Raw genomic sequence first — 25,059 nt, forward strand, 5'->3', positions numbered from 1 at the left:
CCTAGAGAGGATTCAGCTACAGCATCAGCTACACATGGTTCACAAACCATGCAGAGCTTGCTCAGAAATGGCAGCAGGCAGATGTCTGTGCCTCTAAATGCACAGTGAGGTGAAGGCTTCTGGAGGCTAAGCTGGGGTCAAAAAGTACAGCAAAGAAGCCACTTTTCTCCTAGACAAAACATAAAGAACACACTGACATTCTGCAAGAAGTACAGGGACTGGACTGCAGAGGACAGGAGGTAAAGTTGTTTTCTCTGATGGGTCAGCTAGAAGAATGATTGTCCACAGAAGAAAAGGTGAACGCCACCATGAGTCCAGTGTCTGCCAACAGTAATGTATTCTGAAACCCCTTGTGTTAAGGGTTTTCATCCATGGACCGGGCTCATTCTCAATGTTTAGGAACATGGCCATAATTAAAGATTGGGCTCTAAACATCCTCCCAAGAGCAACTGCTCTCAACCATCCAGGAGCAATTTGGTAAAGAACAAGGCTTTTTCAATTGTGATTTGGACCATGTCACAAGGCGTAAGTGATAAATAAGCGGCTCGATGAACAAAACATTGACATTTTTGGTCCATGGACAGGAAACTGCCCAGATCTCGATCCCATTGAGAACCTGTCGTCAATGCTCGAAAAGAGGGCGGAGAAACAAAAGCACAGAAATTGTGATAAACTCTGAGCACTGATTATAGTAGAATGGGCTGTCATCTGTCAGTATTTGGCCCAGAAGCTGATACCCAACCGCCAGGGCGGAGGTCAGAAGTCTTGAAAAATAAGGGACAACACAAAAAATTGAGTCTTTGCAAAAACTTGATGCACACTTCTCAATATTAAAATTGGAACACCAAGAAAGAAAATTCATGGAATTCTAAAATCATAGCATGGATAGCCATGTTAATGATCTGCACATGGTGGAAAAAATGGAAGCAAAATCTTCAAAACCTCTGGCTTTATTTGGTATGGATTTTCACAGAAACATAAAATAATTACTGTCATGTAACCATTCGGAATTTACAATCTAAAAATACGAAACAGTACTGCATATAACATTTACATTTTTATTAATAATTTTAAAGACATGATTACAAAACAAGATCTTACCAGGAAAAAAAGGATAAAGCAAGATAGGGGCTGCTGTTTAGTTTATAATTAATATATCCATTATAGTCAATTTCTACCAATGGTAAATAATGGAAAACCTCAGATAACTACCGTAAATGAATATCCTTATTTAATGAGAAAGTCAATACAATGAATATTGAGTGTGAATACTTATGAAAATCTGTTGCTAAAATGCACCATATTGACAAAATACAGCATATAATGAATATACGACATCTAAAAGCAAGTACCAGGCAGAATAAATAGTCCCTCTATGAAGGTTACTGGGGCCAATGAATTTGAACCACTATATGCTTTTCATAGTTGAAGCAAAATACAGTGGGGCAAAAAAGTATTTAGTCAGTCAGCAATAGTGCAAGTTCCACCACTTAAAAAGATGAGAGGCGTCTGTAATTTACATCATAGGTAGACCTCAACTATGGGAGACAAACTGAGAAAAAAAAAATCCAGAAAATCACATTGTCTGTTTTTCTAACATTTTATTTGCATATTATGGTGGAAAATAAGTATTTGGTCAGAAACAAAATTTCATCTCAATACTTTGTAATATATCCTTTGTTGGCAATGACAGAGGTCAAACGTTTTCTGTAAGTCTTCACAAGGTTGCCACACACTGTTGTTGGTATGTTGGCCCATTCCTCCATGCAGATCTCCTCTAGAGCAGTGATGTTTTTGGCTTTTCGCTTGGCAACACGGACTTTCAACTCCCTCCAAAGGTTTTCTATAGGGTTGAGATCTGGAGACTGGCTAGGCCACTCCAGGACCTTGAAATGCTTCTTACGAAGCCACTCCTTTGTTGCCCTGGCGGTGTGCTTTGGATCATTGTCATGTTGAAAGACCCAGCCACGTTTCATATTCAATGCCCTTGCTGATGGAAGGAGGTTTGCACTCAAAATCTCACAATACATGGCCCCATTCATTCTTTCATGTACCCGGATCAGTCGTCCTGGCCCCTTTGCAGAGAAACAGCCCCAAAGCATGATGTTTCCACCACCATGCTTTACAGTAGGTATGGTGTTTGATGGATGCAACTCAGTATTCTTTTTCCTCCAAACATGACAAGTTGTGTTTCTACCAAACAGTTCCAGTTTGGTTTCATCAGACCATAGGACATTCTTCCAAAACTCCTCTGGATCATCCAAATGCTCTCTAGCAAACTTCAGACGGGCCCGGACATGTACTGGCTTAAGCAGTGGGACACGTCTGGCACTGCAGGATCTGAGTCCATGGTGGCGTAGTGTGTTACTTATAGTAGGCCTTGTTACATTGGTCCCAGCTCTCTGCAGTTCATTCACTAGGTCCCCCCGCATGGTTCTGGGATTTTTGCTCACCGTTCTTGTGATCATTCTGACCCCACGGGGTGGGATTTTGCGTGGAGCCCCAGATCGAGGGAGATTATCAGTGGTCTTGTATGTCTTCCATTTTCTAATTATTGCTCCCACTGTTGATTTCTTCACTCCAAGCTGGTTGGCTATTGCAGATTCAGTCTTCCCAGCCTGGTGCAGGGCTACAATTTTGTTTCTGGTGTCCTTTGACAGCTCTTTGGTCTTCACCATAGTGGAGTTTGGAGTCAGACTGTTTGAGGGTGTGCACAGGTGTCTTTTTATACTGATAACAAGTTTAAACGGGTGCCATTACTACAGGTAATGAGTGGAGGAAAGAGGAGACTCTTAAAGAAGAAGTTACAGGTCTGTGAGAGCCAGAAATCTTGATTGTTTGTTTCTGACTAAATACTTATTTTCCACCATAATATGCAAATAAAATGTTAAAAAAAACAGACAATGTGATTTTCTGGATTTTTTTTTCTCAGTTTGTCTCCCATAGTTGAGGTCTACCTATGATGTAAATTACAGACGCCTCTCATCTTTTTAAGTGGTGGAACTTGCACTATTGCTGACTGACTAAATACTTTTTTGCCCCACTGTATAAGGATATTTAAGAATGATCACCAGAGGTCAAAAATAAAATCTTGAACAACAAACACCAAGCGGGTAAATGTCTATTAGCATATATAAAGTGAGCAGTGTTGAAAAGTGATGCCTTGAGGTAGTTGAAAAAAGTGCTTGTACATAAATAATGTACAATGCTGAAACCATCACTGATTGTGGAAACTTCACACTAGACCTAAGCAGCTTGGATTGTGTGCCTCTCCACTCTTCCTCCAGACTCTGGGACCTTGATTTCCAAAGTTTAGTGTGATGGTTTGGAGAGCCATGTCTTCTGCTGGTGTAGGTTCACTGTGTTTTATCAAGACCAAAATCAGCGCAGCCGTCTACCAGGAAATTTTAGAGGACTTCATGCTTCACTCTGCCGACAAGCTTTTTGGAGACGGAAATTTCATTCTCCATCATGACTTGGCACCTGTCCACACTGCCAAAAGTATCAATACCTGGTTTACAAACAACAGTATAACTGTGCTTGATTGGCCAGCAAACTCGCCTGACCTTAACCCCATAGAAAATCTATGAGGTATTGTCAAGAGGAAGATGAGGGACACCAGACGTAACAATGCAGATGAGCTGAACGCTACCATCAAAGCAACCTGGGCTACCATAACACCTCAGCAGTGCCACAGACTGATTGCCTCCATGCCTCGCCGCATTTATGCAGTAATTGATGCAAAATGAGCTCCAACCAAGTATTGAGTGCATTTACTGAACATACATTTCGGATTTTAAAATCATTTTTCTTGATGGTGTTATAAAGAATTCTAATTTACTGAGATAATGACTTTGGGATTTTCATTGGCTGTAAGCCATAATTATTATTATTTATTTATATAGCACCATTGATTCCATGGTGCTGTACATGAGAAGGGGTTACATACAAATTACAGATATCACTTACAGTAAGCAAACTAACAATTACAGACTGATACAGAGGGAAGAGGACCCTGCCAGGGCCGGCGTCGGCAATCGGCGCATGTGGGCAAGTGCCGGGGCCCTGAGCAGGCGAGGGGCCCACTCGCTGTCAGGGACACCGGCATGCGCAGTGGACGTGCCGTGAAACTGAGATCGGGCTCTGAGCTCTCCATGAGACGGCACAGATACGAGTGGGACTGGGCGCTTCGTGAGACGGAGGCTGAATGGCGGATATAGGGCACTGAGCGCCCCGAAAGATGGCAGAGGGACTGGTAGCGGCTGGAAGAGCAGTTGATGAAAGGCTGTGGCTGCTGCAGACAGTGAGGATGGAGCCGCGGAATTCAGGCTCATACACCCAGCGGCACCGCTCTTTTCACCCAGTGGCTGGGGGCTTCTTACAAGGAATGTGCCCGCAGCAACGCAGGGCTCCGGGGATGCCCAGTCTGCACTCCGGCGCGTGAAGCAGATGGAGGTACCGGGGTCGGCATGGGAGTGTTGATCTGCCCCGGGCTCAGAGCCCTGCTGTTGCCCCTTTTGCACCTGGCACTGCGTAAGTCCCACCCCACAGGGTGCTATCTGCACCCAGCACTTACTAACTTGCGCTGCCGCTGTTGTAACTGATAGCTGCTGTAAATAGTGACCCCAAACAGCGCCATATATGTGCTGCGATCCCCAATTGTCTGGACCCCTGTATCGTGTGTGATCCTGTAAGTGGGAGCAGACATGGTATAGTGAGAACCCCTATATATCTTTATGTACCCCTAAATGCCTGTCTGTGTGCACCCTCATATAGCTATATGCACCCAATGCATGTCGTGTCTGTGTGCACCCCTATATATTTATATGCAGCCCTATACGCCTGTCCTATGTGTCTGTGTGCACCCCATTTATATATATGCACCCCTATACGCCTGTCATGTCTGTGTGCACCCCTATATATCTGTATGAATTCAATGCCTATCCTATGTGTCTGTGTGCACCCCTATATATCTATGCATCCCTATATGCCTGTCATGAGTCTGGGGGCACCCTATATAGCTATATGTACCCCTATATGCCTGTCCTATGTGTCTGTGTGCACTTCTAACTCCTATATATCTATATGCACTCCTTTATACCTGTCATGTCTGTTTTCACCCCCATATATCTATATGCACCTCCATACGCCTGTCCTATGAGTCTGTGTGCACCCTATATATCTTTATGCACCCCTATACTCCTGTCCTATGTGTTTGTGTGCACTCCCATAGATATAAATGCATATATCTAAATGCAACCCTGTACACTTGTCTTGTCTGTGTGCACCCCCTATATCTATATGCACCCCTATACGCCAATCATGTGCCCGTGCGCACCCCCAAATATCTTTATGCCTATTTACCCCTATATTCCTGTACCATGGGCCCCTCATTATTCTGTATGGAGCATTATATGGGCCTCATTACACTGTATGGAGCAATACATGGGGCTCATTATATACTGGAGCATTATATGGGGCCCATTCTGTGTGGAGCAATTTATGGGGCTCATTATACTGTATTGAGCATAATATTGGGCTCAAACTGTATGGAGCGGATTACACTGTATGGAGCAATATATGGGGCTTTTATTCTGTATGGAGCAATATATGGGGCTCATAATACTGCATGGAGAAATATACTGTTCTATTTCTGAGCTATTGTAGAATGTACAATAGATATCACTCATGTAATGTAAGAAGTAAGTGAAATCTTTGGCATTGTACTATACCTATATTTCTCTGCCGTATCTGTGCATCATGAATTGTATGTTTTAAAGGGGCTCACTGAGACTTTTTCGCCCAGGGCCCATGAAAACCCGGAGCCGGCCCCGGACCCTGCCCTTGCGGGCTTACATTCTACAGGATGGTGGGGATGGAGACAATAGGTTGAGGGTTGTAGGAGCTCCGGTGTTGGTGAGGCGGTAGGTTCAGTGCAGGCCGTAGGCTTTCCCGAAGAGGTTTTCATGTTCCGTCTGAAGGATCCGAATGTGGTTGATAGTTGGATGTGTTGGGGCAAAGAATTCCAGAGGATAGGGGATATTCTGGAGAAGTCTTGGAGGCGGTTGGGTGAGGAGCGGATAAGTGTGGAGGAGAAAAGGAGGTCTTGGGAGGACCGGAGATTACATGAGGGAAGATATCGGGAGATTAGTTCAGAGATATATGGAGGAGACAGGTTATGGATGGCTTTGTAGGTCAGTATTAGTAATTTGAACTGGATACGCTGAGGGAATGGGAGCCAGTGAAGAGATTTGCAGAAGGGGGAAGCGGGGGAGTAGCGAGGAGAGAGATGAATTAGTCAGGCAGCAGAGTTAAGGATGGACTGGAGAGGTGCAAGGGTGTTAGCAGGGAGGCCACAGAAAAGGATGTTGCAGTAGTCAAGGCGGGAGATGATGAGGGCATGCACAAACATTTTAGTAGATTGATGGTTGAGGAAAGGACGGATTCTGGAGATATTTTTGAGCTGGAGGCGACAGGATGTGGAGAGAGCTTGGATGTGCGGTTTGAAGGACAGAGCAGAGTCAAGGGTTACTCCGAGGCAGCGGACTTCCGGTACGGGGGAAATCGTGATGTCGTTAATTGCGATAGGTCAGGTATGGAAGATCTATGAGATGGAGGAAAGATGATGAGTTCAGATTTGTCCACATTGAGTTTGAGGAAGTGAGAGGAGAAGGAGGATATGGCTGATAGACACTCCGGGATGCTGGACAGCAGAGAGGTGATGTCTGGGCCAGAAAGGTAGATCTGAGTGTCATCAGCATAAAGGTGGTACTGGAATCCATGGGACTTTGAGTTGTCCCAGGCCAAGTGTATAGATTGAGAAGAGTAGGGGTCCTAGAATAGAGCCTTGGGGGACTCCAACAGAGAGAGGGTGGGATGAGGAGGTAGTGTGGGAGTGGAAGACACTGAATGTACAGTTGGAAAGGTATGAGGAGATCCAGGATAGGGCGAGGTCTTTAATGCCAAAGGAGGAGAGGATCTGTAGTAGGAGGGCAGTGTTCAACTGTGTCAAAAGCAGAGGACAGGTCTAGAAGGAGGAGTACAGAGTATTGTCCGTTAGCTTTGGCTGTAAGTAGGTCATTAGTGATTTTGGTCAGGGCTGTCTCAGTTGAGTGATGGGGGTGGAAGCCAGATTGTAGATTGTCAAAGAGCAAGTTAGATGAGAGGTGGGAGGAAAGTTCAGCGTGGACGTGCTGCTCCAGGAGTTTGGAAGCAAATGGGTGCAGCGATATTGGGCGATAGCTGGACATAGCTGTTGGGTCGAGGGTTGGCTTTTTAAGGATAGGCGTGATTGTGGTATGTTTGAAAGCAGAAGGGAAGGTGCCAGAAGTTAGTGATAGGTTGAAGAGGTGGGTTAGGGATGGGATAAGTGTGGTGGTGAGCTTGGGGAGGAGGTGTGATGGGATGGGGTCAAGTGCACAGGTGGTGAGGTGCGATTTGGAGAGGAGACAATTAAGCCCCTCTTCAGTGATCATGGAGAGGGAGGTTATGGGGTTTGGGCATTGGTCTGGTATACAAAGGGGTTGTGGTCGTTGAACAATGAAGACTTGCCTTGTTTGGTCGATCTTATTTTTAAAGTGTGTTGCAAAGTCCTCAGCAGAGATGAGGGGGCAGTGGGGGGCGGAGGAGGGAGTTAAATGTTTTGATTAACTGTTTGGGGTTTTAGGATAATACGAGGGTTGTGAAGTAGGCCTGTTTAGCAGAGGTGAGAGCAGATTTAAAAGCGAGTGTTGCCTGTTTGAATGCAGTGAAGTCGTCTTGCGAATGTGTTTTCTTCCAATGTCGCTCTGCAACCCTGGGCAGTTGCCGGCGCTTTTTAGTGGTGTTATTGTGCCAGGGTTGTCTATTGATACGTCGCACTCTGCCATGAACGAGAGGGGCGACCGTGTCAATAGCTGATGCGAGGGTGGCATTGTAGAAAGCAGTGGCAGTGTCTGTGTCGTGGAGTGAGGATATGGATGCCAGTGGTAGGATAGTCAGAGAGCATGTGGGAGTCTAGGTGTGCAAGGTTTCTGCGGGAGTGCGCATGTTGCTGGACATGGGTGACCGGTGAGGAGGACAGAGATGAGAAAGTGAGCAGATGGTGGTCAGATAGAGGGAAGGTGGTGAAGTTAGATAGAGAGCAGAGACAGATGAAGATCAGGTCTAGTGTATGTCCGTCTGTGTCGGTGGCTGCGGAGGACCACTGAGTAAGTCCAAAAGATGATGTAAGAGACAGAAGTTTGGAGGCTGTTGACTGAGGGGTATCAGTGGGGATGATAAAGACACCCATGATGATGGTGGGAATGTCAGCAGAGAGAAAGTGAAGGAGCCAGGTGGAGAATTGGTCAATAAAGGCAGTAGCCGGGCCTGGAGTTCGGTATATGACGGCCACTTGGAGGTTGGAGGGAGAGTAGATGCGGACAGAGTGGACTTCAAAAGAGGGGAGGGTAGAGGTGGGATTGGGTTAAAGGTGAAGATCCACTCCTCCACCATGTCTGTTGCCGGGGCGAGGGGTGTGGGTGAAGTGGAGGCTGCCGTAACACAGCGCAGCGGGGGGAGGCAGCGTCAGAGGGAATTGGTCATGTTTCTATGAGGCCAAGGAAGGCAAGATTGCGAGAGAGAAAAAGGTTGTGAATCACGTGAAGCTTATTGCAGATTGAGCGGGAATTTCAGAGTGCTCCAGAGAGAGGGAGCAGGGGGGTGGGCGTCGGGGGCACGGGTTTTATGTTGGAAAGATTGCGGTAGTTCGTATTACCGTTCGTATAATCATTAACATTAACAGAAATAAATCACTCTGTTTGTAATGACTCTATGTAATATGAGTTTCACTTTTTGTATTGAAGAACTGAAATAAATTATCTCTTTGATATTCTAATTTTATGAGACATACCTAATATATTTCAGTTCTGAATAATGCACCATTGGTTTGTTTCTGGCCTTCTTTCATGGTACTGACAGCGCCCCTTTTCCGTTGTGTTGGTGACTTGTATTAACGCACTGTCCTGAGTTCAGAGAAAGCTCCAGACAGCCAGTCCTCTTCAAGCATATCAGTTGTCATGTGCCAAAGTCGAGGAGTAAGCTGTGCCCCAACATCAGAAAAAGTGGATCTTCTGGGATTGTGAGAGAGGATCTGAAATCGAGCAAACGTAGCAATGTTCAGAACTTTTAAGTATATCAATAAATGTTATCAATTTAACCAAAGAACTTATGTTCCCTGACATGCCCTTTTTTAATGCCACATTTACATGTTCAGTGTTTTACATCAGTATTTGTAAGTCAAAACAAGAGGGAAAAGTATAATAGAAACATATGCACCACTTCTGCATTTATCACCCACTCCTGGTTTTGGCTTACAAATACTGATGTAAAATACTGAACTAGTGCTTATACTTATCTAAATCATGTTCCTTGGACCTATCTTGAGCATTTCTTGCTTATTACAGTCAGTGAGGCTAGAGATCAGAATCTTTAGGCTATGTTCACACTTTGCGTCCTGTCCCTGCGGGTTCTCCCGCAGCGGATTTGATAAATCTGCAGGGCAAAACAACTGCGGTTCTCCCTGCAGATATATCGCTGTTTGTTCCGTGGTTTCCGCTGCGGGTTTCTGCCTATACTATTGATGCTGCATATGCAGCAATATGCAGCATCAATAGTAATGTTAAAAATAATAAAAATCGGTATACTCACCCTCTGATGTCCGGATCTCCTCGACGCTGCACCCGGCGGTCCGGTTCCAAAGATGCTGTGCGCGAAGGACCCTTCGTGACGTCACGGTCATGTGACCGCGACGTCACCGAAGGTCCTGGTCGCACAGCAACTCTGACCGGACGGCCGCGTGCAGCGCTGAGACTTCAGAGGGTGAGTATACATGATTTTTTAATTTTTTTTTTTTTAACCACAAATATGGTTCCCGGGGCCTGGAGGAGAGTCTCCTCTCCTCCACCCCGGGTACCATCCGCACATTATCCGCTTACTTCCCGCAACGTGGGCACAGCCCCATGCGGGAAGTAAGCGGTTCAATGTATTCCTATGGGTGCAGAATCGCAGCGATTCTGCACAAAGAAGTGACATGCTGCGGGTTGTAAACCGCTGCGTTCCCACGCGGTTTTTCCCGCAGCATGTGCACAGCGGTTTGCGGTTTCCATAGGGTTTACATGTTACTGTAAACGCTATGGAAACTGCTGCGGACCCGCAGCGGCAAAACCGCTGCGGTTCCGCGGTAAAAACCGCAACGTGTGAATATAGCCTTACTTGCACGGTTGCCATATTTTCGGGGATATTGCAGATTTTGTGACCGGTGCCCTATAGCAGTTGTCTGTTTCCCAAAAATATACAAAACATTTTTCTTCACTCCGGCATGTTCTCTGCTCAGAAGTGTCACGTCCCATGCTGATTTATACAGGGCTACTTTGCAGGAGACTTGTATCGCCTGCTGTATAGTTGTTTGTTTTGAAATCTGTAAAAACAAAATATAAATTGGGGAGTTTCTAAGTACTTTCTGGGGTCAATGCACTTGATAAAGTTTTCACTTTTTTTTTTTCCACTGTTAAAAAAAAACAAAACAAAAAAAAAAACACATCTGCAAATCCTGCATCAGTTATCACAGATTTGGTATGTAATTTTTTATTATTATTATTATTATTATTATTATAGTTTGCAAATTACAACAACTCCTAGTACATGCACTGTCCATGCTGACATTGAGCTCTCCCCTGAAAACAATTGACATGTAGCAGATTGAAACTCCAGAAAACTTTCACAAAGAAAGATTTTATTTTTGTGTTTTTTTGTTTTTTGTTTTTTTTTTCTCTTTCCCTCTTCTCTGCACAAGTGTGCACTGGAACCTAGCCCCTTCAGTTTCTATGCATCCAACAATCACTGATGTCACCTGAGACTGACTGCAGCCTGATTGTGTCTTTTTTTTGTGTGTGTTTTTCCTATGGACCACAAAAAATTACAGAAATGTGAATGGCCGCATAGACTATCATGAAACTACAAATGGCACTTGTACGAGAACATGGGACGTGTGATTGACATGATAGGTAACTACACAGAAACGTAAGGAGCTGTGTAACATGTATTTTTTTTTTTTTTTTTTTGCTGTAACCCTGGTCCCCATAGTCTCTTCATGACCCCACAGTTTTCTTGCTGGAAACAGATGCCTAATTAATGCAGTCGCTCGTTCTTCCATGTCTTCGCAGGGCGCTGTTACGAGATTAAACAGGTGGTTTGGGCATATATCCGACAGATGTAGTCTCCTACTTTTTCCTTCTGGGTGCAGCTGATGTTCTTAGCAAGGGATCTTGCATCATTTGAAGATTTATAAAGTTTTATTTCTTAAGGAGAAAATAATAAAACTTGTCCTCAGGTTGCTGTGCTCCTGTTAAAAGGGTCTTCTTTTTCTCTTGTTAAGAGGGTAACGTTGCTTATAAAAAATAAAAAAAAGAGCAGATTTTTAATTCTAGTGTTTATATCAGCCAGCGCCGCAGATGATCAGAGGGGGCCAGTTTCCTAGACAAGGCACACATGCTTACAAGCGCCTCGCATCTGTGTTCTACAGCTGACCATCGGATCTGTCCCCGACCAGCTGGCCTGCTACAGTGGTTGTTCAATCTGCTTTCCGAAAGAAAAAAGAAAACCCCCCCCCAACTTACTGAATCAGAACTTCACCGAAGCCCAGATCTACCACAACATTCTGTTTTAAGTATTATTTTCTGACAACCAGATTGCCAGGTCATTCCCCTCACTGAATAATATCCGACATGTCCATTGGCGATGAAAAGCTTTTGAAGTGAATCTTATCACGTGCATTCATGTTTTCCATCTTCATACTATTGTTAGCCTCTTCCACCCATTCACCCAAGGTGGGAGTTTTTGTAGATTTCCTGTGATGTGGAATAATTGACTTAACAGCTGTTAGAAAGTGTCCAAGGATCTTTCTTTGCCTTTGAGATTGAATCCGGAGTAATGGAAAGTCGGCCTATTTGGGGGGAGGGTGCGACTCTGCTACCGGGGAGACTATTGTATAATGAGAAAATTGAATTCCATAACGCACAGACCAATGGGTATTTCCACCATACATGTAACATGGACCCGGCTGCACCGCGAGCACAAGTCCGACGCAGTTGGGAAGATCCTATGTAGCATAGCGGGACAATGGTACCATCTAGGTATAATCTTCATTTTTCTACTGAGCACGGCAAGTAATGGGTAATTTGTAGGAGAGTATGATTGCTTTGTGCCAATCCTCTGAAGTTTCACTACCCAGTTCTTTCTCCCAAGCCCCAGTAAAGGCTAGCGGGTAGTGATGAGCGGACCTACTCAGATAAGATGTTATCCAAGCATGCTCCGTTGATAACCGAGTGTCTTCGGCGTGCTTGAATATGTTCTAGTCCCCGCGGCTGCATGGCTCGGAGCTGTTCGACATTTGCAACACATGCAGGGATTGCCTACAAACAGGTAATCCCTACATGTGTTGCAGCTGTCAAACAGCCGTGATGCATGCCGCTGTGGGGACTAGAACATACTCAAGCACGCCGAAGACACTCGGTTATCAACGGAGCATGCTCGGATAACACCATATTTGAGCATGTTCGCTCATCTTTACTGATGGTCATTGCAGGTGTCCCTTTGCTTGCTATATCAAAGATTGCAGTTTTGTCAATATATTGTTAGGCTAGATCTCCAAAGCACCAAGTTCTTCCTCCGAACACCCATCCAGCCACGCTCTCCTTCACCAAATGCACTACTCGCCCATCAATCCCATTGTAGTTTTTAGGAGAATCCAAGTGCCGGGTCCCAGCACTCCTCTTCCTATTCCTCATCAGTTTTTTTTACCAATACGTTATTTATGTTTTGTAAATCCACGTACTATGGCGTATTATAAATTTACCATCTTCTTGCTTTGCTTGCAGCTGCTGGTCGTAGGCGGTTCTTTTGGACTCCGAGAATTTACTCAAATTCGTTATGATGTTCAGAAGCTAAAAAATACAGTAAGTAAAGAAGCACTGAAAAAATCACAAATGATGATCAGTATGTTGGGCGCTACCCTCAAACTGCTGTCACAGATCACACAGGGCTTATCACCCCTAGTTTCCCAGCCTGGTTATGTTATTCCAGAGGTATGCACTGTTTGACAAAAAAGGTTTTTTTCCCGGTTTTGGAACCCCCAAACTCCTGGCTGCAGTTTGTTGAAAAAAACAAACAAAAAAACTGTATTCACCCTCACTGGATCCAGCGCTGAGTCTCCGGTACTGCTCCTGGTGTTTCTTATTGTCTGCAGCACTAATGCCACAAAGACAGTTCTGCAGTCAATCGGAGAGATGAGCTGCTCTGCTTAAGTTGACAGCAAGTGCCTCTCTGAACCACTGAACTCCCTGATAGACTGCACTGTTACATCAGTGCTGCAGACTGGTACAGATGCCATTAGCAGCAACAGAGACTCTGCGCTAGACCCGGGGAGGGTGAGCAAAGAACAATCTGTTTATAAAAAACAAACTTTAACCAGAAGACGTTATTTGAGTAAGACTTGGGGGGCCAAATTTGCAGACTTCAGCTCGATTGGCCAAGTAGGACCAGTGCTTTGGATTTCGATATGCCCGATCCTTATTTTCATAGGGAATTAAGCCAAATCCAGGGTTAGTCAGACCTGTGTCTGAGTGGATCTGGAGGAATCTAAGGTGTATGGCCACAATATGGGAGTTACCTAGGTGGCCAATTGGTTGTTACAGTTTTCTGTAACTCAAATTTGACCAAAATGGCTATATGACCAAGCTTACCAAAAGACTGTAAAGGAAGACTTTCCAAGATTTTCATTTACTAGTTTCACCTCTTGCTGCATTGATTGACAGCACTTATCTAGCTGTATAAACTGTGAGGGGGGGGGGGGGGGAGGGGGGATGCGTTCTTTAGAAGATTTGGCCCTTTCCATGGTGCTCCAAGGACCTATGTTAATAAACTGCTGTACAGTTTCTCCAAAACTGTACAGTGGATTTTTAGCTCCAATGTAGGGCTCCTTAACCCCTTCATGACCAGGGGATTTTTCGTTTTTCCGTGTTCTTTTTTCGCTCCCCTCCTTCCCAGAGCCATAACTTTTTTATTTTTCCGTCAATTTGGCCATGTGAGGGCTTATTTTTTGCGGGACGAGTTGTACTTTTGAACGACATCATTAGTTTTAGCATGTCGTGTACTAGAAAACGGGAAAAAAATTCCAAGTGCGGTGAAACTGCAAAAAAAGTGCAATCCCACATTGGTTTTTTGTTTGGCTTTTTTGCTAGGTTCACTAAATGCTAAAACTGACCTGCCATTATGATTCTCCAGGTCAGTACGAGTTCATAGACACCTAACATGACTAGGTTATTTTTTATCTAAGTGGTGAAAAAAAATTCCAAACTTTGCTAAAAAAAAAAAAAAAAAAAATTGCGCCATTTTCCGATACTCGTAGCGTCTCCATTTTTCATGATCTGGGGTCGGTTGAGGGCTTATTTTTTGTGTGCCGAGATGACGTTTTTAATTATAGCATTTCGGTGCAGATACGTTCTTTTGATCGCCCGTTATTGCATTTTAATGCAATGTCGCGGCGACCAAAAAAACGTAATTCTGGCGTTTCTAATTTTTTTCCCGCTACGCTGTTTAGCGAACAGGTTAATACTTTTTTTTAATTGATAGATCGGGCGATTCTGAGCGCGGCGATACCAAATATGCGTAGATTTGATTTTTTTTTTTATTGATTTATTTTGATTGGGGCGAAAGGGGGGGTGATTTAAACTTTTATGTTTTTTTTATTTTTTTCACATTTTTTTTTAAACTTTTTTTTTTAACTTTTGCCATGCTTCAATAGCCTCCATGGGAGGCTAGAAGCAGGCACAACGCGATCGGCTCTGCTACATAGCAGCGATCTGCTGATCGCTGCTATGTAGCAGAAATGGAGGTGTGCTGTGAGCGCCGACCACAGGGTGGCGCTCACAGCCACCGGTCATCAGTAACCATAGAGGTCTCAAGGACTTCTATGGTTACAATATACAAGCATCGCCGACCCCCGATCATGTGACGGGGGTCGGCGATGACGTCATTTCCGGCCGCCCAGCCGGAAGCGGTAGTTAAATGCCGCTGTCTGCGTTTGACAGCGGCATTTAACTAGTTAATAGGTGCGGGCAGATCGCGATTCTGCCCGCGCCTATTACGGGCACATGTCAGCTGTTCAAAACAGCGGACATGTCCCGGCTTTGATGCGGGTTCACCGCGGAGCCCTGCATCAAAGCAGGGGAGCCGGCATCGGACGGTATAGTACGTCCGATGCCGGTAAGGGGTTAAAGAGGAAGACCCTCCACAAGAACCTGTGATTTTCTTTTATACGGATCTTGGAACTGATACACTCCCTTTTTAAATGGGTTGTAAATCTATATATAATAATAATTTTTATTTCTATAACGCCAACATATTCCACAGCACTTTACATTATAGAGGGGATTTGTACAGACAATAGACATTACAGCATAACAATAATGACAGTTCAAAACCAATACCAAGAGGAATGAGGGCCCTGCTCGCAAGCTTACAAATTATGAGGAAAAGGGGAGACACGAGAGGTGGATGGTAACAATTGCTTTAGTTATACGGACCAGCCATAGTGTAAGGCTCAGGTGTTCATGTAATGCTGCATGAACCAGTTATCAACCCAAGTATGTAACAGTACAGACACAGAGGGCTATTACCTGCATAAAGTGTATGAGAACACAATACGAGGAACCTGATTATGGTTTAAATTTTTTGAATGGGCCACACAGGGATAGTTAGGTTACTTCGTTGAGGTGGTAGGCCAGTCTGAACAAATACGTTTTTAGGGCACGCTTAAACTGTGGGGAATGGGGATTAATCGTATTAACGTGGGCAGTGCATTCCACAGAATTGGCGCAGCACGTGAAGTCTTGGAGACGGTAGTGGGAGGTTCTGATTATTGAGGATGATAACTAGTGATGACCAAGTGTACTCGTTGCTCGGGTTTTCCCGAGCACACTCGGGTGGTCTCCGAGTATTTGTAACTGCTCGATGATTTAGTTTTTGACACAGCTTCATGATTTACGGCTGCTAGCCAGCCTGAGTACATGTGGGGGTTGCCTGGTTGCTATGGAATCCCCACATGTATTCAAGCTGTCTATCAGCTGTAAATCATGCAGCTGAGGCAACGAAAACTATTTCTCCGAGCAGTTACAAATACTCAGACCACCCGAGTGTGCTCAGGAAAACCCGTGCAACGAGTATACTCGATCATCTCTAATGCTAACCTCAGGTCATTAGCAGAACAGAGAGCACAGATAGGGTGGTAGACAGACCAGGGAGGAGATGTAGGGTGGTGCTGAGCCAAGGAGCGCTTTGTGGATGAGGGTAATAGTATTGTACTGGATTCTGGAGTGGATGGGTAACCAGTGTAATGACTGGCACAAGGTAGAGGCATCGGTGTAACGGTTGGTGAGGAATATGATCCTGGCTGCAGCATTCAAGACAGATTGGAGAGTTCGGTAAGATGGAGGCCGATTAGTAGAGAGTTACAATAGTCCAGACGAGAATAAGAAAAACAGTAAGAGTTTTTACAGAGTCGAAAGTAAGAAAAGATCGAATTCTAGAAATATTTTTGAGGTGCAGATAACAAGAGCGAGCCAGTGATCGGATGTGGGGGGGTGAATGAAATCTCGGAATCAAGTATGACCCCAAGGCAGCGGGCATGTTGCTTGGGAGCAATGGTGAAACCACACACACTGTCAGGCAAAGGTAGGTTAGTAGAGGGAGTAAACACAAGGAGTTCAGTTTTTGACAGATCTGTATCTATATCCGCAACTATATCCGCATAAATTGAGATAGTCATGGTCGAAAGTGTTGGCACCCTTGAAATTGTTCCAGAAAATGTTTTGTTATACATATGTTTATCTCCTTTGTGTGTATTGTAGCAACACAAAAAACGGGGCAAAAAGGGCAAATTGGACATCATTTCACACAAAACCCCAAAAATGGGATGGACAAAATTGTTTGCACCATCAACTTAACCCCTTAACGACAGCCGATACGCCTTTTAACGCCGGCAGTTAAGGGTACTTAAACCACAGCGCCGTTAATTAACGGCGCTGTGGGAAAAGTGAATAGCGCCCCACAGAGTCGGATTTTCTCTGAGCTCTCTGTTACCGGGGGTAGCCGAGACCCCAGAGAACATGATTCGGGTTTTTTTTTACCGACCCCGAGTTGCAATTGCCGGTAATTAACCGTTTACCGGCGGTCGCGAAAAAAAAAAAAAAAGTGATTTCCCATTTAATTTCTGTCCTCATCACATCAGAGGACAGAGAAATGGGGTCCCGATAGCCCCCGATACTCACCTGTCTCCCCCGGTGCTCCTCGTGGCTCCAGATGGGCGCCACCATCTTGTTCTGGCCAAAAAATGGCGGGCGCATGCGCAGTGCCGGCCGCCCGGCACCCGGAGGATCTTTGGGGTCTCGGCTGCGGGGGGTAGCCGAGACCCCAAAGAACATGATCGGGGTCGTTTTTTACCGACCCCTGTTTTGCGATCGCCGGTAATTAACTGTTTAAAAAAAAAAAAAGCGGTGTGTTATTCTCTGTCCTCTGTGATCTCACATCAGAGGACAGAGAAATAGGGGGATTCGGGGACCCTGTTATACTTACCGGTGTCCCTGGGTCCTCCTGCGTCCCCTCCTGCCCGCCGACTTCTTCATCCGGTAAGAAAATGGCGGGCGCATGCGCAGTGCGCCCTACATGATCTGCCGGCCAGCAGCTAGACGAGTTGGGGCTAAATTTAGGGTTAGGGTTGGGGCTAAATTTAGGGTTAGGGTTGGGGCTAAATTTAGGGTTCGGGTGGGAGCTAAATTTAGGGTTCGGGCTAGGGTTGGGGCTAAATTTAGGGTTAAGGCTAGGGTTAGGCTTCTTTCACACTTGTGTCGGTACGGGGCCGTCGCAATGCGACCCACGTTGTAAAAATTGTGCACAATGTGGGCAGCGGATGCAGTTTTTCAATGCATCCGCTGGCCAGTCTATGTCCTGGGGAGGAGGGGCGGAGTTACTGCCACACCTGCGCGGTCGGAAATGGCGGACGCGACATACAAAAAAGTTACATTGAATGCTTTTTTGTGACGGTCCGCCAAAACACAACGGATCCATTGCACGACGGACGCGACATGTGGCCATCCGTCGCGATCTGTCGGCAATACAAGTCTATGGGCAAAAAACGCATCCTGCGGGCACATTTGCAGGATCCGTTTTTTGTCTAAAACAACGGATTACGACGGATGCCACAAGACGCAAGTGTGAAAGTAGCCTTAGGGTTAGGGTTGGGGCTAAATTTAGTGTTAGGGCTAGTGTTAGGGTTGGGGCTAAGGTTAGGGTTGGGGCTAAAGTTAGGGCTGGGGCTAAAGTTAGGGCTAGGGTTGTGGCTAGAGTTCGGGTTAGGGTTTGGATTAGGGTTGGTATTAGGGTTAGGGGTGTATTGGGATTAGGGTTAGGTTTGAGGTTAGGGTTGAGATTAGGATTAGGGTTGTGTTGGATTTTGGGTTTTGATTAGGGTTAGGGTTGAGATTAGGGTTGTTTTGAGGTTAGGGTTGTGATAATCGTTAGGGTTGTGATTAGGATTATGGATCGGGTTGGGATTAGGGTTAGGGGTGTGTTTGGGGTTAGGGTTGGAGTTAGAATTGGGGGGTTTCCACTGTTTAGGTACATCAGGGGGTCTCCAAACACGACAGCCAATTTTGCGCTCAAAAAGTCAAATGGTGCTCCCTCTCTTCTGAACTCTGCCGTGCGCCCAAACAGTGGTTTACCCCCACACATGGGTTAGCAGCATACTCAGGACAAATTGGACAACAACTTTTGGGGTCCAATTTCTCTTGTTACCCTTGTGAAAATAAAAACTTGGGGGCTAAAAAATCTTTTTTGTGGAAAAAAAAAATATTTTTTTATTTTCACGACTGCATTATAAACTTCTGTGAAGCACATGGGGGTTCAAAGTGCTCACCACACATCTAGATAAGTTCCTTAAGGGGTCTAGTTTCCAAAATGGTGTGGGGGGTTTCCACTGTTTAGGCACATCACGGGCTCTACAAACGCGACATGGTGTCCGATCTCAATTCCAGCCAAATCTACATTGAAAAAGTAAAACGGCACTCCTCTTCCAAGCTCTGCGGTGCACCCAAACAGTGGTTTACCCCCACATATGGGGTATCGACGTACTCAGGAGAAATTGCACAACAGCTTTTGTGGTCCAATTTCTCCTATTACCCTTGTGAAAATAAGAATTTGTGGGTGAAATATCATTTTTGTGTAAACAAATGCGATTTTTTTATATTCACGGCTCTACGTTATAAACTTCTGTGAAGCACTTGGGGGTTCAAAGTGCTCACCACACATCTATAGAAGTTCCTTAAGGGGTCTAGTTTCCAAAATGGTGTCACTTGTGGAGTATTTCCACTGATTAGGCACATCAGGGGATCTCTAAACGTGACATGGCGTCCGATCTCAATTCCAGCCAATTCTGCATTGATAAAGTCAAACGGCGCTCCTTCTCTTCCAAACTCTGCAGTGCGCCCAAACAGTGGTTTACCCCCACATATGGGGTATCAGCGTATTCAGGAGGAATTGTACAACAAAATTTATGGTTAAATTTATGTTTTTACACTTGTGAAAATAAAAAAAAATGGTTCTGAAGTAAAATGTTTGCAAAAAAAAGTTAAATGTTCATTTTTTCTTTCCACATTGTTTCAGTTCCTGTGAAGCACGTAAAGGGTTAATAAACTTCTTGAATGTGGTTTTGAGCACCTTCAGGGGTGCAGTTTTTAGAATGATGTCACACTTGGCTATTTTCTATCATATTGATCCCTCAAAATGACTTCAAATGTGATGTGGTCCCTAAAAAAAAAAAAAGGTGTTGTAAAAATGAGAAATTGCTGGCCAACTTTTAACCCTTATAACTCCCTAACAAAAATAATTTTGTTTCCAAAATTGTGCTGATGTAAAGTAGACGTGGGAAATGTTATTTATTAACTATTTTGTGTGACATTTCTGATTTAAGGGCATAAAAATACAATTTGAAAATTGCAAAATGTTAAAAATTTTCGCCATGTTTCCATTTTTTCATAAATAATCGCAAGTAATATCGAAGAAATGTTACCACTAACATGAAGTACAATATGTCACGAAAAAGCAGTCTCTGAATCAGCGGGATCCGTTAAAGCGTTCCAGAGTTATAACCTGGTAAAGTGACAGTGCTCAGAATTGTAAAAATTGGCTCGGTCATTAAGTACCAAATTGGCTCTGTCACTAAGGGGTTAATATTGGTTGCACACCCTTTTGGAATAAATGGCTGTAATCAATCGCTTCCTATAACCAACAAGCTTCTTACATCTCAACTGGAATTTTTTACCACTCTTCTTTTGCAAACTACTCCAGGTCTCTCAAAATAGAAAAGTGCCTTCTCCCAACAGCAATTTTAAGATTTCTCCACAGGTTTTCAATGGAATTTAAATCCGGATTCACTACTCTCAAGCGCTTTTGTTTCCATCCATTTCTGGGTGCTTCTTGAAGTATGTTTGGGGTCATTGTCCTGCTGGAAGACCCATGACTTCTGCTTTTGGGCTCCCTCCGGTGGTTGTAGGTGGTAATGCAGTTGTCTCTGGGCTGCAGTCCTGGACAGGTGTATCTGCTGATTGCAGTTCTGACTGGGGTATTTAGGTTTGCAGGACTCATTAGTCCTTGACAGTTGTCATTGTTTCTTGGGAAGTGTTGGATCTCTGTCTGCCTTCTCCTGCTTGGCTGCCAATTCAGCAAAGATAAGTGTCTGTTTCTTTTTCTATGGCACACAAGCTGTGTGCTTGTTTTTTGATTGTATTCCTGCTCTGAGTTTAGTAGTCTCTGGAGTTGCAGATATACGTTCCACGTCTTTAGTTAGATGGAGGAATTTTTTGTATAATCTGCTGTGGATATTTTTGGAAGGGTTTTAATACTGACCGCATAGAACTCTGTCCTATCCTTTCCTATTTTAGCTAGAGTGGCCTCTTGTGCTAATCCTGTTTTTTGACTGTGTGTGTCTTTCCTCTCCTACTCACAGCCAATATTTGTGGGGGGCTGCCTATCCTTTGGGGTTGTGCTCTGAGGCAAGGTAGTATTCCTATTTCCATCTTTAGGGGTATTTAGTCCTCCGGCTGTGACGAGGTGTCTAGGGCTTGTTAGGTACACCCCACGGCTACTTCTAGTTGCGGTGTTAAGATCAGGATTTGCGGTCAGTATAGTTACCACCTACTCCAGAGAACGTTTTCATGCTGCTCCAAGGTCACCGGATCACAACACATGACCCAGGAGGCAAACCCAGCTTTCTGACACTGGGCACTACATTGAGACCAAAATCCTTTTGGTATTCTTCAGTTTTCATGATGCATTGCTCACAGTCAAGGCACTCAGTGCCAGAGGCAGCAAAACAACCCCAAAACATCTTTGAACCTCCACCATATTTGACTGTAGGTAATGTGTTCCTTTCTTTGTAGGCCTCATTCCATTTTCCGTAAACAGTAGAATGATGTACTTTACCAAAACAGATCTATCTTGGTCTCTGTCCACATGACTACATGACTCTTTACCAGAAGGATTTTGGCAGACTGCATTCCTAGCTTTTTTATATCTGTAAGCTGTGGGGTTCTCCTTGGTCTCCTGCCATAGTGTTTTATTTTAGTCAAGTGTTGACGGATAGTTCGCGCTGACACTGAATGCACCCTGAGCCTTTTGGACAGCTTGATTTTATTTGGTACTTCAAGGGGGCTGCTTATCGACTATCCTGTGTTGTAACCTTTCATCAATTTTTCTCTGCCATCCAGGGAGATTAGCTTGTAAACTTCTTGATTATGTTGTGCACTGTGGACAAAGGAACATCAAGATCTCTGGAGATTGTTGATATTTTTCAACAATTTTGCTTCTCAAGTCCTCAGACAGTTCTCCTCTTTCTGATCTCCATGCTTTAGTGTGGCACACAGACACACAATGCAAAGTTTGAGTCAACTTCTCCCCTTTTTATCTGGTTTCAGGTGAGATTTCCATATTACCGTATATACTCGAGTATAAGCCGACCCGAGTATAAGCCAACCCCCCCTAATTTTGCCACAAAAAACTGGGAAAACTTATTGACTCGAGTATAAGCCTAGGGTGGAAAATGGAGCAGCTACCGGTTAATTTCAAAAATAAAAATAGATACCAATAAAAGTAAAATGAATTGAGACATCAGTAGGTTAAGTGTTTTTGAATATCCATATTGAATCAGGAGCACCATATAATGCTCCATACAGTTCAATATTGCCCCATAGATGCTCCATATAAAGCTGTGCCCCATATACAATGCTCTGCAACGTTCATTATTGCCCCATAGCTGTGCCATATAGTGCTCTGCACCGTTCATTATTGCCCCATAGCTGTGCCATATAGTGCTCTGCACCGTTCATTATTGCCCATAGCTGTGCCATATAGTGCTCTGCACCGTTCATTTTTGTCCCATAGCTGTGCCATATAGTTCTCTACACCGTTCATTATTGCCCCATTGATGTACCATATAGTGCTCTGCACCGTTCATTATTGCCCCATTGATGTACCATATAGTGCTCTGCACCGTTCATTATTGCCCCATAGCTGTGCCATATAGTGCTCTCCACCGTTCATTATTGCCCCATAGCTGTGCCATATAGTGCTCTGCACCGTTCATTTTTGTCCCATAGCTGCCATATAGTGCTCCGCACCGTTCATTATTGCCCCATAGCTCTGCCATATAGTGCTCTGCACCGTTCATTTTTGTCCCATAGCTGTGCCATATAGTTCTCTGCACCGTTCATTATTGCCCCATAGCTGTGCCATATAGTGCTCTGCACCGTTCATTATTGCCCCATTGATGTACCATATAGTGCTCTGCACCGTTCATTATTGCCCATAGCTGTGCCATATAGTGGTCTGCACCGTTCATTATTGTCCCATAGCTGTGCCATATAGTGCTCTGCACCGTTCATTATTGCCCCATAGCTGTGCCATATAGTGCTATGCACCGTTCATTTTTGTCCCATAGCTGCCATATAGTGCTCTGCACCGTTCATTATTGCCCCATAGCTGTGCCATATAGTGCTCTGCACCGTTCATTATTGTCCCATAGCTGTGCCATATAGTGCTCTGCACCGTTCATTATTGCCCCATTGATGTACCATAGAAAGCTCTGCCATTGCTGCTGCTGCAATAAAAAAAAATGCCATACTCACCTCTCTTGCTTGCAGCTCCCAGCGTCCGGTCCCGGCGTCTCTCCGCACTGACTGATCAGGCAGAGGGCGGCGTGCACACTATATGCGTCATCGCGCCCTCTGACCTGCACAGTCAGTGCAGATAGACGTCGGGAAGATGGAGCGGCATCGGGAAGATGGAGCAACGCCCAGCGTGTGGAACGGGGATAGGTAAATATGACATACTTACCTGCTCCCGGCGTCCCGCTCCTTCTCCCGGACAGCTGGTCTTCGGTGCCGCAGCTTCTTCCTCTATCAGCGGTCACCGTTACCGCTGATTAGAGAAATGAATATGCGGCTCCGCCCCTATGGGAGTGGAGTCCATATTCATTTTTCTAATGAGCGGTCCCACGTGAACGCTGAAGAGGGGAAGAGCTGCAGCACCGAAGACCGTGGGACGGCAGGGGGAGCGCCAGGATCGCCGGGACTAGGTGAGTATGCCTCAGCGCCCTCTCCCCCTCACCCGCCGACCCTGCCACCCACCGTGACTCGAGTATAAGCCGAGAGGGGCACTTTCAGCCCAAAAATTTGGGCTGAAAATCTCGGCTTATACTCGAGTATATACGGTAAATAGAACAATATTGTGGAGAAACATGAGGTCACCAACATTATTATCTAACCCAAATGGGGTATATTCTTACATAGAAAAAATGGGACCAGAAGAAGGACCATAGCGGACCAACTGCAGTATAATGGACCAAAACCCAACAGAGAACAAAAGCAGCAAATAGTCCAAGTATATAGACATAGAAAAAACTTTATTAATGATAATACCAGATAAAAATGACGGAAGGAAACAATCCCCGTGCTAACCTCAGCATGCACATAAACGGGCAGGGGATAGGTGCCTCCAATACAAAGTGATCCACACAGCAACCATAACAGATATATCAGGACAATCAAGAGATTGCGCCAGACTTAGCAAAGTATAGCTACATAAACTGGACATAAAGGTCGTAAAAGATATATGAAAAAGCCCATGCACAATAAGTATAAGTGATACTTATTGTGCATGGGCTTTTTCATGTTGGGTTTTGGTGATTTTCATATTGCCAACCCCTATTACTTGCCACAGGTGAATCTGAATGAGCATCACATGCTTGAAACAAATTTGTTTAGCCACAATTTTAGAAAGGCGACAAAAATTTGGTCTGCCGCGTTTTTGGGGTTTTGTGATATTTCCGTTTTGCCATTTTTTTGTTTCCATACACAGGAGGGAAGTAAATGTAATTGCAATAATTTTCTGGAATAAAATTACTTAAATTTTCTGGGTGCCAATGTTATCAGCCATGACTGTATTCCACAATTCAGAACAACAGTGTCAGTGCCAGCAAAAAAGACCAACATTAATGGCTGAGTAGAATAGCATGTCTTGTATCCTTTGGGCTCATACACACGGAGCCTGTACAGCACTCACAGAGAGCTGCGTTTCCTCAAGTCAAGTTTCAAGGTCAGTCTTTTTCCTGAAGGTTGTCAGAAGTGTTAAAATGAAAGATTTTTAGAAGAAAGAAAACTCCAATTCAATGCCGAAGATGGAAGCAGTTATCCAGATGTTTCCGCTGATGATCAGAGCTGTACCAGCGATGCAGTATTGCCATACCACCAGGCGGTGGCGCTGTTTTCCCTTAGTTTTATCGCTTTTTCTATTTACTGGTGCACATTAAAGGAACGGGGAGTTGCTGAGGAATAAGTATTCAGCAGGTGTCCTGAGAATGGCTTTCTTATCCAACATGCATTATTATTTTTTATTTTATTTTTTTTAATATTTGTTTTAACCTTACTATATAAA

General features: G+C 44.6%; 1 protein-coding gene across 1 annotated transcript in view; it reads left to right on the forward strand.

Moving 5' to 3' along the window:
- COX16 (cytochrome c oxidase assembly factor COX16) overlaps window positions 1-25,059 on the forward strand; it is a 137,223-nt gene that overhangs the window by 11,053 nt on the left and 101,111 nt on the right. The window contains exon 2 of the mRNA XM_069731616.1: window positions 12,897-12,974. Coding sequence (XP_069587717.1) covers window positions 12,897-12,974 — 78 coding nt within the window. The remainder of the gene's footprint in view (window positions 1-12,896; window positions 12,975-25,059) is intronic.

This window comes from Ranitomeya imitator, chromosome 1 (genome assembly GCF_032444005.1).
Source record: "Ranitomeya imitator isolate aRanImi1 chromosome 1, aRanImi1.pri, whole genome shotgun sequence".
Classification (NCBI taxonomy): Eukaryota; Metazoa; Chordata; class Amphibia; order Anura; family Dendrobatidae; genus Ranitomeya; species Ranitomeya imitator.